Source organism: Tachysurus fulvidraco, chromosome 3 (assembly GCF_022655615.1).
Source record: "Tachysurus fulvidraco isolate hzauxx_2018 chromosome 3, HZAU_PFXX_2.0, whole genome shotgun sequence".
Taxonomy (NCBI): domain Eukaryota; kingdom Metazoa; phylum Chordata; class Actinopteri; order Siluriformes; family Bagridae; genus Tachysurus; species Tachysurus fulvidraco.
In genome coordinates, this window is record NC_062520.1 from 21,892,674 (window position 1) to 21,909,909 (window position 17,236).

At 39.2% G+C, this 17,236-nt stretch overlaps 1 protein-coding gene across 2 annotated transcripts in view; it reads left to right on the plus strand.

The window, feature by feature from the left end:
* rapgef5b (Rap guanine nucleotide exchange factor (GEF) 5b) overlaps positions 1-17,236 on the plus strand; it is a 43,374-nt gene that overhangs the window by 17,290 nt on the left and 8,848 nt on the right. For both annotated transcript variants that reach the window (XM_027149269.2, XM_027149268.2), the window contains exons 10-14: positions 4,871-4,998; positions 5,602-5,702; positions 16,280-16,358; positions 16,681-16,825; positions 17,037-17,134. In XM_027149269.2, the coding sequence (XP_027005070.1) occupies positions 4,871-4,998; positions 5,602-5,702; positions 16,280-16,358; positions 16,681-16,825; positions 17,037-17,134 (551 nt within the window). The remainder of the gene's footprint in view (positions 1-4,870; positions 4,999-5,601; positions 5,703-16,279; positions 16,359-16,680; positions 16,826-17,036; positions 17,135-17,236) is intronic.

The window sequence follows — 17,236 nt, forward strand, 5'->3', positions numbered from 1 at the left end:
CAGTGCCTAGAGATAACATGACTGAATGTCTTTGTGAAATATCTGAAGACACTTTCAGAGGGATCTTGGAAGTTTGGAAGTAATCATCTTGACGAAAGCTCTGTCTATAGCCAATTTTGAACATCTTGGCAGCAGCAGTCCTTTGCTGATACACGGCGTCATTACATCTTCATCAGCTCATGATGGTGTGCATGAACAAAACGTTTGGCTTTGGTCTCAATTAACCACAAATCAGGAAGCCAGTTCTAATGATGCTTGGTGAAATACAGGCACTGCATTCTGTTAGATTCTTACTGTGGGCTCAATGAATTGGAACGACAAGGCTAACACTGTTGTTAATACTGGACACTGAAGACAACTGGGTTTAATATTTAAAAAAATAATGTGAGATTTTCTTGATATTAACATCAAGATAAATTACACAGTTTTGAACGTGGCACCTTTGGTCACAGACCACCTAATATTTTAACAGATGGTCTCTATGGCGAAAGTTTGATTTTGACATTGGTGGGGACATAATTTATTTGACATTTGTGGGGACAACATTCCCCGTATTTTGTGCATAAAACTGTTGTTATAAGAATACTTTCTTCCTCACATACCGGTAGCCTGCATAATCACGTTGCATATTGCTTCATACAACGGAATATAGCTGCAGCAGCCGCCCTCAACACATTAGCGAGAAAGACAAAGCCAATCAAACAGCGACGTGGGTTACAGAGGCAGGACTCAAAAAGGCAAAGGCCAATCATTTTAGAGAGTTGAGTTACAGAGGCGGGATTCATTGCAGGGGGTAAATCTGTTAACCGTTTGTGTTCCACAAGTTGCGCTATTTTCATCTTATTTAATGATTCCTGGATAAATGTTAAATGAAATAAGTAAAAAAGCACAAGACACCGACGGATATCAGTGGTTATGTATAAATATATATAGGCTTGGTCGAATTATTGCTAGGGACAATTGAGTGTTCCCTGGATATTGGTAGGGACATGTCCCTATCGTCCCTACCCAAATCGACGCCCTTGGATGGTCTTAGTTGTGACAACAAGCTGTGGACCCACTGACATGTCGTTGTTTGCTTTTAGAGGTTTTTCTCTAAAAAAAAAAAATCTTCAGTTCAGTTCTGAAGATTTCAGTTTCTCTAAAAAAAAATCTCCAGTTCTGTCTTTGCTCTCTCCCTCGCATCTAAATCAACTGATCCTAAAGGTCGGAAGACCGAATCCATGTTTCTCGTTGTGCATTCGGAGAATATTTTTACTGAATTACCGCTGGGTGTGAATTGCAGTCAAAAAAGTTGCCTTAACTTCTCTTACAACTTGTTCTTACAAACATCTCTTACAAACATTCCGCACATGCAGCTGACATCATTTTAAATAAACGCAAAAAAAAAAAATCATTCGCGATGTCCTAACAGCAGGATTCCCACACAACACGTCCGCTAAAGTCCGATTCGCGACCTAATGACTCCTGTGAGCCGATTCATTGTAATGAATGGTTAAAGCAATTGGTCTGCACGTCAGGGACTGAATCGGTGTATAACACATCATTACTAGAAGAACATGCACATCTGAAATGAGAAAGTAAGTGTGCTTACTCCATTTAGCAAGAGTGTTTAGTCAAATTTAGCCTTAATAATCCACAGTATGTATAGGCCTATGACAATGTGTAGTAAATTACCTATAAAATCATTTAGCTTAAAGTTAGACTGGAGTGAAATGAACCTAGATTAAAGCACAAAGCAAGCTGTTGCTAGCTAGCTGCTAATTTTATAAAATTTTACATGGTAAAAAATTACACTATTACACCTTCTAATGCTACTTTTTAATTGATATGATTATGATTTATTGATATGATTAATGAAAAAGGACCAACATTTAGACGTATGCTGCAAGGTAGCTGTGGATGAGCCCCATCAGGATGAAATCAACTACAGAGATCTTATAAAAAGGTTCTACAGTGTTAATAAAAACAGACGAGTTAAATGTTCATCTGCAGGCTGTGATTTTTGTAAATAGATAAAGTGTGATACCTTTGACATTTCAAATATACTTTGGTATCGATGATGTTTACATGTAAAATAAGTTGTAATCGCTTTCTTTTACTATCTAGCCTGACAGTGATAGTTTTTCCATGAATAAATAGGATAAGAAAAAAATCACAAACAGTTTCTTTGTATTTATTTTAAATTTATTGTCAATATTGGGCTTGCAGATCATGTGGGTACTAGGGTACTCTTTGCTGTTTGGTCAGCCACCACCGAAGACTAATTTTGACCTTGGAAAAAGCCTGTACTGTAGTACTAACATTGTTCTCAAAAGCCTTCTTTAACTGCACTCTTAACCATGGTACTTTTCTCTGACACCTATTTGCAATGCAAAATAAAAGTGTCCCATTTGACTCAATCTTATTGATGCATTTTAAAACAAGTTTTTTTTTTTTTTTTACTGTTTGAGGAAATACAGACATCAGGAACTGTACTGAGATCATTATTTTTATTATTAGCTTGGTTCCAAAACAGGTTCCTTGTCTCCAAAATCTCCAAAACAGAGCAGCAACTGTGACCCATGCCAAAAAAAGTGACACAAATTTCCAAATAGTTATAACATTTCAGCAACACTGTTAATATGTGGGAAGCCGTGGTTGTTGTATTCCCAGCCAACACAAACATGTTTAAATAGCATCTTTGCCAACATAAATTGGATATCTACATTTTGAACGTTTATATTGACTTTTTGAAGACACAAAAAGATCATAAAAAAGATGTCACCCATAATATAAACATTAAATGCTTAGGTTCCAAAAAGAGACAACATTAGTCTGTGTTGTGTGCAAGTAGGGTGGATGTCTCTGGTGTGTGCAGTCTGGGTTATTCTCTACTCAGCGCTGTGGAGATTAAAGTGAATTAGCTATTCAACCCATTTTTGCACAAACGTGGCATAGTTTTATATCCGACTGTTTCTACTGCTCCCTGGAAACCCACTCCTGTAACATTTGTGATCTTATGGTACTAGATGCAGGCTTTAATATGATGGTTTGTTTTTCAAAAGTAAGCAGCCAAACATTTTAGCAGTGAAAGCTATATATATATATTTGTTTTTTCAAGAACTAAAGACATCATGGAGGGGTTCACAAGTGGCACAACATGAATGACATTCATGGCCAGAGATCCAAAATGGCAATGTTAGATCGGCTGTATTTTCTGGGTGGGTGGGATGATGCACTTTACCTCACTGTCAATCAGAGCAAAACTAGCCAATCATTGACACATGAGTTTGTGTATGTGGAAGAGGGTAGATAACACTTTCCTCAGTGCGTGGTACGCTACCCTGTGATATTTTATGATCCGCAGTTTGAAAAGGTTCTGTATGGCTGCCTTCAAGGCTAGCTCGAAAGCACGTTAGCTTTCATAGGCTCCTGAAAATAATTCTGGACTCCTATTGTGTTCTCAGATATGTTGATGCCAGTGGATTTTTTTTTTGTACTGTGCTGTATATTAAAACTTTTAAATGCACAACTGTGTGGAGATGCATGCTTGTGGAGTAATCCTGGATTGTGTTCTTTGCATAAAAGCTAGTAAAAGCTAGTGGCTACAGACATCAGTGTGTATCTGCAACAGCTCTAATGGAGTGGGTTTTGGAGAAGAGCTGATTGCCCCAATAACAGCCTCTTTAGTGGGTTAGTTGTCGTTGCAGTATTTGCTGTTGATTGATTGGATGCGAGTGCTTCTCATCAATCCATTCTGTGTGTGTGTGTTGTGAAGACAGGTGATTAAGGTTTTCAGTGCAATTGGCAATTAGGGAAGAAAAGTGCAATCTTTCCAGCCAATCTGCCTGCATAGTGCCAACACAAGCGCGCACACACAAACTCTATATACGTATACATATATATATATGTATGTGTGTATATATATATATATATATATATATATATATATATATATATATATATATATATATATATATATATTGTTCCTGAATAAAACTCCTTTTTGTCCCGTTTATATGCTGAACAAAACGGAGCCAGACAACACTTTGTAAGGTTTCAATATAAACAGTCCTTTCCCTGCTATATAAACATGCTCCAGCACACAGGACATAGCTAGGAACACAACAGATTAAACGTTGCCCTTAGGCACAGCACACATAACCATTTCCTGGCAGTTGCTTCAGTTTAGAGAACAGCATAGCAGAATTACTATAAAGACAATTCACCTGTTTTTGTCATATAATACTGGCTATGTTCTTTTTTTTTCTGGATAACAGCACTAGCTTGATTTGTGTGATTGGGTGTCTGTTTATTGTCTCATTGTTTTAGAGGATCGAGTAAGTAACGTACACACAAGCCTGTGTGTGACAGATTATATGAGTGTGTAAGATTGATGCGTGATGAGGTGGCAGAGTTATAGCATGACCATACACCTCCTCGTTCCTTTGTTCCAAAGGCACCGCCTCTGATAATTGCGCGCACACACACACACACACACACACACACACACACACACACACACACACACACAGAGCTCAGAAAATGTGACAGCACAAACTGAAGCCAGTCTACAGTAATAAACTAACAGCTTTGATAATGTACTCATTATTATAAATATGCACAAAGGCACACATGAATATAAATGCAGATCTGCAGTGTGTTGGCAGATGATCAAATATAAAGCTTTGTTGTGGATGGTGTAATTTGAGGATTTGGAGAGGGGGTGTATATATATATATAAATATATATTGATGGAAATCAGGAGGAAAAGGGAATCTCCTTGGTGACACACTCCACCTCCCTTTTTCCCTGCTTCTCTCTCTCTCTCTCTCTCTCTCTCTCTCTCTCTCTCTCTCTCTCTCTCTCTCTCTCTCTCTCTCCTCAGCCCCTCGGTGACGCAGCAGTCCGCGTGTGTATGAGAGAAAGGAGCCGAGAGATGCTGCTGCTTCAGAGGACTACGTCAGAGCAAGCACCCTCCTCTTCCTCCTCCTCCCCCTCCTCCCTTGCTAGGAGGTGAGCTACATGAACACACACAAGCATGCACACACACACATGGGTGTATACCGGCTTGTGAGAGCACACCCTTTCCCTCTCTCATACACTCTCCTTTTCTCTTTCTCTTTCATTCCTCCCATCACTCTTTCAGTCTCTTTCCTTTCCTTCATTCTCTCTCTCTGTCTCCCCCTCACACACACAAACAACCCTTCAGTGAGCATGTGCCTTGTTTCCACTGGCTCCCTCACACTGAGCTCTTCACGCTGAAGTTGGTAAGCAGCGCAGGGCTCGTAAGCTCGTCCTCAGGGCTCAGCTCAGCTAGCACTCCAGAGCTGCCCATTCAATGTGGTAGGTAAGAGCCGGTGCTATCATGGACAGCAAGCATCCGCTTGAAGGCAGGGTGATGCTGGCGGCATTGGTGGAGCAGGAGGAAGACGAGGACGAGGACGGCGGCTCAGACAGCAGCGGTGGCGGCGACCGGGTGACGATACCCACCTTCGATGTACCGTACTTCCGCTACATTGACGAGGAGGGCATGGAGGATGAGGAGTGGTGCAGCAGCAGCCGCTCACTGTCCTCCATCGAGGAAGAAGACTCCAGTGACTCATCTTTGTCTCACAGGTACGCCAGTGTCCCCGCCAGCCCCGAGAGGGTTCTGGAACACCTGCTGAGCCACCTGACGCTGGACGAGGACAGCGGGAGCCCTCAAGCCAGAGAGACAGGTGGGCTCTCATCTCACTCTTTACCATAGAGGGTCAGGCAGTGCTGTATGTTCAGTCAGCTGCATCATTACACTCCATAACATTTTTTATCTGCACTTACCTTACTTTTTTTAGTTTACAAATGAGGCGTGTGTACGTAGACAGTGTCGAGGGTTTGAGATTGTTCGACGATTCCCAAGTGTATCTCTAGGCAGAATACGAGTCGGGTCTCCCACGTACAGATACAAAAAGAGCAGATGTACCTGTGTCGCACTACTGATGCTCGTCTCTGATGTTTATTTACTCATTAATTTTAAAGCATATTATTTTTATGTAGCAATTGGGAGGTTAAATGGTTAACTGAACAATGCTTTATAAACTAAAACTCATCTGAGCAATGACAATATGTCTGTCTTAAGGAGGTGGTCACTCCTTCACCCTGCTCTGTAAACCTGGAATACACTCATGTTTGCCATAGAATTACAAACCGGTTTTGTCAGCTAACCTAAACAATCATTTTTCAGCACATTTCCACCAGAACTCCAGTCTCTCTCTCTCTCTCTCTCTCTCTCTCTCTCTCTCTCTCTCTCTCTCTCTCTCTCTCTCTCTCTCTCTCTCTCTCTCTCTCTCTGTTGAATATCAGGGTGGATGCACTATTACAAAGCAAACATTTAATACATAAGTTACTGACATTTTGATCATTTAAATTTTTCTTATAAGGTCAGATTATTCACAATGTCCTTCTGATGACACAATAGAACTTAACCTAGATATTATTGTTGCGTCTCTTCTCTAGACAGCGTGAGAAGCGTGATTAGAATTTAGGATAGAAAATTGCCCGTCTTTACTGTTGTTAAACTGCGGTAAGACTTGAAAATGTTGCCATTAAGGTATTATTATTTGACTGTAATTGAGAACATTTTTAAAAGCTACCCACTGTCCAAAACATGAGTCATTATCATCATCATCAGGCAGAGTATATTGTTTTGATGATTAAGTTCAACTTTGCCTTTACAGCAGACATCAAGTCAAGAAGCTTTTATTGTCAGTTCAGCCTTACATAGCTGTTGCAGTACACAGTGAAATGAGACAACGTTTCTCCAGGACCATGGTGCTACATAGAACAAAGTCAGAGCTAAGGACTTAGTAAGTTAGTCCTAGTTACATAAAGTGTATCTGTGCAACCTGGTGTAAACAGTGCAGGACAAAAGGCAAAAAAAGACAGTGCAGGACAAAAGACAGTGCAAACAAACAATACAAGACGATACACAAAAGACAATAAACAAAAACAGCACAGAACAGTGTAAATACTGTATGTTCAATCAATATTGCGTGTGCAGAAATACCGGAATGAACACATTAGTATTATTATAATCGACTGAAATGTGAAAGACTTCAATGTGTTTAAAAGTTTAAAAGAGTGTAAAACAGCATGTAAACAGTTTGATATGGTGGTGCTGTAGATATGGATGTATATTAGAATAGTGTGTATTTTGTGTAGGTCAGTGCAGACAATACAGTTTGATTGTACATGTGTGTGTTTGTTTGTGTGTGTGTTTTGTGCTCAGTACAGTTCAGTTTGCTTATTGAAGAGTCTGATGGCTTGTGGAAAGAAACTGTTACACAGTCTGGCTGTGAGGGCCCGTATGCTTCGGTACCTTTTTCCAGACGGCAGGAGGGTGAAGAGTGTGTGTGAGGGGTGTGTGGGGTCATCCACAGTGCTGTTGGCTCTGCGGATGCAGCGTGTGGTGTAAATGTCCATTATAGAGGGAGGAGACACTCCAATGATATCTAGTTAATAAATCTATTTGCCCATTTTAAGAGAACACCAATTGCACATGTTCATAACCCTCTGTTTTTGTTAAGAAGCTGGGGTTGTTAATTGTGGTCAGTGTCCTGGTTGTTGCAGGTTTATCTTTTCTTATGTTTATCTTATGTTTTGTTTGCCTGAATTGAGATGTCCTGTCTCCTGTGGCTTGCAGGCCTGTGCATTTAGAGTGCCATGGACTGTATAGAAAACATGTCTCTCTGCAACTTGTTTTTTTTTTTTTAAACCAGGGCTCAGTTGTGTAGCGTCTTAATAATCTTCTTAATGTTTAAATAATTGTGTGTGTGTGTATGAAAAAGACCTTTAAAAGACCAAATGATTCATGACTTATACTTCTGCGAATGCTATTACAGCAACAATATTTATTGGATGCTATTGGAAACATAATATGCTTACAGTATGTTGTATGGTGTGTGTTTAAAGGTCTTGACTATTGAACTGCTGAAGTTTTTTTTTTAAAGAGTGAGATGGAATGAACCGTTGCAGATCATCTCGTTCCCCTGTGGTGATGTTTAATCTAACAGCATTGATCTCGATTCTCTCTGGAGGAAACCGTCTACTGTGTAGTAAACTGCACAGAACTGAAGAACACAGACGCGTGTTTATTAAGAAATTGTTAGCTGTTCTTAGATTGTATTCTAGAGAACATGCTGATTATCATATTTACATAACGATACGTGTGCTGAACAAAAACAAAGAATTATTGTGCTTTATACAACGTCGTAGTCCGGTTCTCAAATCTGATTGGTCAGAAACTCTGACAGTAGATTTGACTTCAAGGCAAAATTACAGCTGTATATTCATGTGTTTGTATAAAATACATTGTTATTTCTTTATTAGCTTCTTTCACAAGGACTTGTGCTATGGTGGAGCGGAGATGTTTATTTCACATTGTTCGGAGGATTCTCCAGTGCCGGCATGATGTAAACAGTCGAGCTGTAATTTTACGTTTTTTTGCCACAGAAGAGCCTTCAGGACAGAGGACTTTATGGTTTCTTTGTAACATGACAAGCTGTGTTTTATTGTCTTGTTAACTGAGAGAAAGAGAGAGAGAGAGAGAGAGGAAGAGAGAGAGGAGGCTGGTTTATCGGATGACTCTTTATAGCTGCTGGATCATACTATAACAGGATCTGCCTGGTTTCACAGCTGTTCTACAACATTGACTGTTACTATAAATGGATAAAAAAAACCTGTGGCGTAAAATGAATAAAACACTTCAGGACGTGCTGTTTTTGTAAAATAATTAGCTTTAGAGTGTTAACACTGCAGCACCTTTCCTTACAACAGGACAGTGTTTTATTTCTTATTTTCTTCTATTACTGTGAACGATCGTACAGCAGGATCTCTTCGCTTGGCTTTTTCTTTTCTATGGAGGAAGAATGAACTCAGTGAGTCGTGTACGGCTGTGATAGTCAGAGCACCACAACAGTTAAGTGAGTGCTAACCTCATTAAAGCCATTGATGGTTAATCGCTGTTGTATTCTCTCTCTCTCTCTCTCTCTCTCTCTCTCTCTCTCTCTCTCTCTCACACACACATACATACACATTCTTTCTCCGTCTCAAATCGAGTCTCAGTGTCTCTTGCTGCTCTCTGTTTAAGTGCTTTATGGCTGCTGATGGTTCAGTCTTGACTGCTCTTACAGGAACTGCATCTCATTCTCCACACACATCACGCTTTTAATGAATATCAACCAAATGTTTATATTAGCCAAATCATACGATGTAGAATGTGGTAATGTCTGGAATGTTGTGTGTCTGTGGGAGCTGTGTGCATGATGTGGTATGTGTTTTTGTGTGCGTGTGTGTGTGTGTGTGTGTGTGTGTGTGTGTGTGTGTGTGTGTTTTATTATATCAATTATTATATTAATTATTAGTTTTATTTACTTATAAGCGAGTCTTGGCTTGGTGTACAAGGCCGTGTGGACATGGGAGAAAGATTGGGGTAGTTTATGTATACTTTTAAGAACTGATTCTATATACTATTTAGAGATTGTGGTGCTGAATCAAATACATTCCTAACACCTCTATTGCATTATATCGGAACATCAGTGTCAGGGATTTTTTCATTATTATTTTTTTTGCTCTAAATGGATTCCGAGCGTTGGATGATGAAGACAGGATATTTCAGCATTGTTAGCGGTTTTGACTGATTGTTTGTCTGACTGAACTGAAGGGGTTTGTGTTATACTTTCTGTGTTCTCCATTCTCCCTTTGCTTACACAGGACTATTGATTTCACACAGCTGAGGATATGCTTTTGAGAATCGTTCAGCTCACATGTTGTCCCTGTTTGTGTTCTCGCAGACAAACTGGGTCGTGTTCAAAAGGAATACGTTGAGTAAAGTACAGAGGCAGGGATTGCAGACATAGATTGGTTTGTGGTTGAGGATGGATGCTTTATTGTCCTCCTGATCAAGCGCATCTTACCATCATCGTGGTCATGTTACAGCAGGGTTCATGATTACAACACAACAGCACTTAATGCTCACATGCTAAGAGCTAAAACTTGGTGGTACCTATCTTACTTTATTACCTTATGGCTCAAAATTATATATATACATATTCACAGCATCATATAAAAGATAACGGTGAGGTTAGGTTAGGCTTAAAAAAAATAACCTAACGAAAAGTTTATTTATATGTGTGTGTGTGTGTGTGTATTAGTGTTTGTTGTGTGTTCCTCACCCCTCCAGGGTTGGGGTTTGATTCCTTCCTCTGCCCGCTGTGTTTCCTCCGGCATCCTCCCCCACTCTAAAGACATGTTGTAGGCTGATTGACATCTCTAAATTGTCCGCAGTGTATAAATGTGTGTGTATGTGTGGGTGGGTGGGTGGGTGGGTGTGGAACTCACGGAACTCAGTGGTACCCCATCCAGGTTGTCCCTCTCTTTGTGCCCTTGGAATAGATTCCAGTCTCCTCATGAAAGGATCAGTGTTGGATCAGATGAAAATGGATGTTCAAATGTACAAGACCCTAAACCTAATTGTGGATTTCATATCAGATCCCTAATAAATCCCCTATTTCCTAGGCCTCAATAACGTCTGACTGTTTTACTCACCTCAACATGAAAATCTCTTTGTCTTCTACAAACAGCCAAGAAGCTACACATTGTTTACCTACTGCTCTATGTTTATGTTCTGTAAAGCTGCTTTGAGACAATGTTTATTGTAAAAAGCGCTATACAAATAAACTTGAATTGAATTGAATTGAATTGAACATTTCTTCGTATTCGAAGATTTGCAGATCAGAAACTTTCTTGTCTTCCTCCTGTACTAAACTGCCCACTCAGAACTTGTTGTCAGCATGATGTTTAAGAATTGCAACTCAGTGAATTCATGCACATTAATCAGAGCCGTTAGATCGGAGCTGTCACTTCTTAACACGCTGTCGGATCCTTGATGAGTATTGACAAACAGAGCTATGGTGTTAAATGCCTTTTTTCTAATGAAGGACACAAGCTCTGGTTTTACAGTCAAACGGCTTGCTATTTTACAGTTAAGGTAATTATGCAAAGCATTCTGGAAATATTTTTAAAAAGCTAGAATATATGTAAAGGTGTAGTAGCTTTATTATGGACTGAGATGCTGCTACAACATATCTTTTATCCTCCAGTAATGAATTCAGTCTCTATAGCAGCAGTTCAGGTTGGGTGGCTGCTGCTGCTCAAGGTCTGCTGAAGATAATTGGTAGGCAGCAGTCAATGAACAGTAGTAATCCAGCTCCGTGTGAATGACAGCATGATTACACACACACACACACACACACACACACACACACACACACACACACACACACACACACACACACACACACACACACACTGTCTGCTGGGAAAATTGAGATCACTTAAGTAACAACCAAAACTATAGGCAGTGTAAATTATAATTATTGTTATTATTATTATATTATATTATTTATTTATTTTTAATCCTCAGTAACCAGACATGACTTCATACTCTACACGGTGCTTCGACACTGTCTCTGTCCCTTAGAACTCTGAGCTTCATCGTCACTCACTCGTTCTCCACTGCTCCTCGCATCCTGCTGTTCTTTGCTATTTCTAGATTTCTAGAGACGTTGTTGCCGTGTCGGAATTGTTGCATCCCGAGAGCAATGCCATGCAGACCGGAAGGAAATATGGTAGTTTCTTTCATTCGTTTCTTTAGATATTTTTTTAATTTAAAATAATGTAAGATCAATTGTCGTAGCTAATAATTATTGCAACAGCATTAGAACCTTCATATTTTTAATAGGGCTGAAAAACATTGGCTAAATATTTAGGTACTGTATTGGCTTGATATTGGCTGAGATGCAACTAAATTAGGATTTCAATTATCTGACCAATCTGACTGAAAATTTTCATTTCTTTTGCATAGAAACATACCGTACATTTTATTTACATTAAAGTCTGAGACACTAAATATTCTAAGGGATTAAGGTCTGAGATTAAAGCAGTCAAAGTCCCAGGTTTTCATTATATTTTCACAAAAGTCTGTCAGATAAACTAACCAGCTGGTTCTGTGCTAAGGTACATTCACTCAGGTGCGTATCCTGCTCACAGTATCCACATGATACGGTCTGCTAGTGGTAAAGGCGGCAGAATCTTTATGTCTGGGGAGCTTAATTGTCCAGAAGTAATTTGTACCTCGGACACACACTGGACCCGACATGTGTAACGACCTTCTGTCCAATTCAGCAATACAGCATGAGACCCATTTTCATACGGTGCTCACTCCTAGCAGGAATAGCGCAGAAAGGCATGTATGGTAATGAAACAGGGGTTGGAATGTAAATGCATCACAGTTCACAAACAGACGAGGCAGTGAGCAGCCAGAATATTCCTTTTTATTTTGATTCCCTATGTCAGTAATTTGAATATTAGTAACATACATACACTTTGATCTGCTAATAGACTTTAGAGTCACTTTAGAGCTTTTCACACTGAGCTTTATGCATTGTTCTAAACCCTGCTTTTAACCCTGGGTAGAGGAATGTTTCACACTTGTAATTCAGAAGTGCAATTAGCATGGCTTTTTGCCCGAGGTTATGAATTCTACTCCAAAACAAGGTTAGCAGCACTTTCACAGTGTTTTATACAGTGCACAGTGGCGACTACAGACAACCAATCAAAAATCGAATAGCTTGTGCCTAATGTCACGTAAAAACACAGGACACAGCATCACTTCAATAAAAAACGGCCGAGCAGTCAGGCGGAAAAAATACGGAAGTGCACGCTGTAGTGAGGGGAGAAAAAAGTGGATATCAACTAATGCTTGGTTCAATAAGCATCAAATTAAAAAAGGACAAGAAATGTTACAAAGCTGTGAATGATAACAGTGAAAGGCAGACTTGTGATTTTTTATTTTTTATTAATTTCTCATTCTTAATTCAAGTGGTTATATTTTGTGTTTATCCACTCATGGTTGTTGATGCGGCAAATAAGAATGTTACCCAGGGTTTGGGATTGTGAAAATTCTCAGTGTGTAGAACATTGAGGTAAAAATTTTATAAGGATTCTATATAGTTATGATGTAAGGATTCATATATATATATATGCCAACTGAGAAGAAAAAATTACAGCATGCATGGAAAAACAAACAAAGAAAAAAAAATAGCTTGTCAGTCAAGACTGTGAAAAAGAATCTAAAATTGCATTGTCATCGTCATCCAGACATCTGTCTGAAAGTCCCGTGAAAGCTTTGTGAGAGCATTGAAAGGTTTTCTCCGGTCATCCTTTTAGTCTCTTCAATGATCAACAGTTTGCTCTAATTCCACTGAAATGAGCAGAAACTGGATTAAGAAGGCTGAGTAAAAGAGCAAAGAGCAGCTCACAGTCATCCAGCAAAATAGCTTGTGCACAGTGGAAATTGAGTGTAGATTTTTTTATTTTAAATGTTAAATGATTTGCATTCAATGATATGAAAATTATGGATAAAAAGCTTAGCATGGGAATGTAGTTATTATGATCTGGATTTGTCATGAATCAGATTATTCAATCCAGAAAAACATAAAGAAAAGTACAGGAAAGGTACAAATAGATAGAGAGAGAGTAAACATTTGTAGTTTTGTGTGTGTGTGTGTGTGTGTGTGTGTGTGTGTAGGCAGTTGCATTTAGGGTATGTGGCAGCAACACGGTCAGCTTTGCTCTGTCCGATTATCATAACCATGTGTGAGGGATTCACTGGAGCTGAATGCAAACACAAAGCTCGTGAAGTGAGTGTGAAATTAAAGTGGAATTTACAACAGCACCAACACGCCACATACACACATCAGCCAGCGAACAGTGTGTGTCTAATAGGATTTGCAGCTTAAGGAAGAGCGTGCTCTCTGTCACCTTCACTATAGAACATAGCATGGATTGTTATTTTCTCTCTCTCTCACTCTCTCTCTCTCTCTCTCTCTCTCTCTCTCTCTCTCTCTCTCCCCCTCTCCCTCTCCCTCTCTCCTTTCATAATTCATTCATTGTTATAATGACCTGCTCCATCAGCCTCATTTTAATTGAAGACACTTATAATAGCCTGCATAATCAGCTGAAGTTTAATTGAAGTAGGCCCCTAAATGTCAGACTCAGATCTTTTGCTCTTTAATCCAAAATGTACCTGTGTTTCAGTGATCCACTAAAACTACATTCAATCATCATCAACACCATTTAATGGCTAGAGATAATTAACTGGCTTGAATATTACACAATAATATGAAAATCTACAACCTTGCAAAATGTGCATTCAGCAATGGCAACATTTATTAGTAGATTAAATATGTATAAAGAGGGTCAAAAGATTTACCGTTGTTCTTTTTACAGAGAAGGGAAAGTGCAGAGTTCAGACACATAAGTGTAGTGTGATTATGTTTTACTGTCAGATATGTATTGGTCTGGATTGTAATGTTGAAAAAAATTGTAAAAAGTCACCATAGATCATTCATTATGATGTGTGATTCTTATGATACTTTTTATTATTGTTGTTATTAATACATTTTGTCAGCTTGTTTTTTTTATTATAATTTTTTTTAACCAGGGTGTACTAGACATCATATGCTAAGGACTTTATTATTATTATTATTATTATTATTATTATTATTATTATTATTATTATTTGTTAGCTTGCTGTTTGTTTATTTATTTATTTATTTAAGCCAGGGTCTGCTAGACACCATATGCTAAGGACTTCATCATCATCGTCGTCATCATCATTATTATTATTGCAAATTCATCTCTGCAGCAAAATTGATTAGGATGTATTGTTTTTCTGTTTGTTTTGCTTGAAAATATTTCTTTCCTTCCATTGAGTTATGAGTAAATAATAAGGACAAGCACATGCAGCACGTTGAGATCATTTCATACTTATATATTTGCCAACAATCCTACAGTACATCATACCTTACAGTGTAATCTGTGTGTAATGTGTGAAGCATGTGCACGTCAGCACTTTCATCCAGCCGAAGGTCAGGTATCGAGTTTCTTACGGGATTTTTGGGGAAGGAAGCTGAACTCGCAGTGAATGATTGGTGCTGTCTCGTCCTAATGGACCTGTACAGTGAGGGGTATTGATGAGTGGATGTAGGGATATGTGTGGGAACATGCTAAAGAGATTCAGAAGAGCAAATTAGCGCTGAGTAAGGTTGAGACGAGTCATTAACCAGGAGAGATAGGGGGAGATCAGTGCACACGTCAGACCAGATTAAAGATCTGTCTTCAAAGGTTTATTTAATTGAAAGTTTATTTTATTATACATACTGTATTTACACACCCCACACATTAGATCCAGTCTTTACATGAGGTTTGCTTCAGTCAGAAACTACTTTTTCAGTTTATTTATTGGAGTTTTGCTGATGACAGTTTTGCTGATGTTTTTCTAATATAATATAATACCAGATTATTAGTCAATGTTGTACGTGTTGCTTGGTAACAGTTGATTTGTCAGCAGTGTTGAATACTATCAGCAGGATAAACTGACCATTTTTGTCTCTTTGTTTTGTAAAAATATTGCCTCGTTGCCTCATAACCAAAGTAGGAACAGTAACATCTTTGCTTTACAATGATCCTTCATCTTAGTTGTGTGTGTTATTCACTGTGGCCTGTGAAGTTTGGCTTGGGAAGTAAAGCGTACATTTGTGAGATTAAAGAACTTTGCTCGTGAAGATATCTGAACACAAACATTGCCATGCCTGCAGGCTTTCCCTCTAAAACCTGTTTTACTTTCCTTTAGCCTATGTGCCTTGAGCATCCAGAGGGGTAGCAACATCTCAAGCAAGTCTAAATCTAACAATTACTATTCGGCCATCCTGCGTGGTTTATATCCATTTATACATTGGCTTGCTAACAGTTGCTGACAGTCAGACATTTGACACTAGAGTGCTGCAGGACTGAGTCCTAAATCCCAGAAACGAGTGAGCATTTTAGCGCTTCCACTTCCATTATCCCAAAGTCAGTAACTTTTTTCAGTGGGTCTTTGGTTGAAAGCCTGAAATAATGTATCAAGATCAAGATATTCTCACATTTTTTACTAAATAAAATACATCAGTAATTCCCCTCTCGTTATTTCGCTAATCTTTTACGTGTCTCTAAAAAGGCAGTTGCTAACAAGTAGCTAATAGGAACTTCAGATGTTGTTACTGATGATCTTATATTCTGCAATAATCTAATAGCTAATGAAAAAATCCTGTTGGCTAACAATAACACACTGTACGATTCCTGTTTTTCTTATTCCCCAGTATGGGGTTTGTTGTTTGTCTCTGTTTTTACTCCTTTTTGTATGTTGTTTCTTTTCTAGAGAGTCTCCTTGATGACTTTTTGCTGACGTATCCGGTGTTCATGTCTACCAGCGACCTTTGCCAAGCTCTTCTCGGACAATATCCTTTTCTAATCCTAATACAGTTACGGCATTTCGCCGAAGCAGTCTTGTTAACATTATTTGCATATCTAATCAGAGCGCACAGGATTTCTCTCTGAGACACCGCATGCCTGTTTAATGACACATAGGTTTTCTTCCAGGCATTTCTCACTTCCAGTCTGCAGTATTTTTCTGAAAGAGCTGAGAGCATAGCATTAAAGCTGCACTCTCTTCAGTTGAGCGCTACACAGGATGCACCCTTGGGCTCTTCTAAATCCTCACTAGCATATGTGTAGAAGCACGTATTTCTGCTTTGGCACCTTAACCGTTCTGTTCCCCACCTATTGCTTGAAGCAAAGCAGGACAAAGAACGAAGGGAAAGAGTCTCTGCTTAGGAAGCGCAAAGTCCTGCACCTGCTTTCCCAGTGGATCGCTCTCGGTCATGACACGCTGCAGGACGGCGAACACACCAAAGTGTTTTTGAAGGTAACTGTACTGTAGTTAATCAGTGGACATCACACAGCTCCCAGAGTTAGGTTAATGAGGTGAGGTGATGTGGATATGTAAATGAAACATGGGGTTTCAGTCTTCTATTGCTTCCCAGATGAGTGTTATAGTGTTAAACAAACAGCAAGGCACTTCCCATCGACTGCAGTCACGCCTAAAATGCAAGGCGGGGGGTTTCTCACTATTACAGATGCTGTATCGCTGCGTTCTGGATGACCTTTGTGAATTCCCAACTCTGGAGAAGGAGGTGAAGGAGCTCCAGAAACTCTTCCGCATGCAGCGCAGGCAGTAGGTGCTCCCAATTCCACTGAGCTGTGTAGAACACAACATAAACAACACATCCTTTCTGCCTATAATTCATACCTGGCATTTTTAAAACCAGTCTAAATC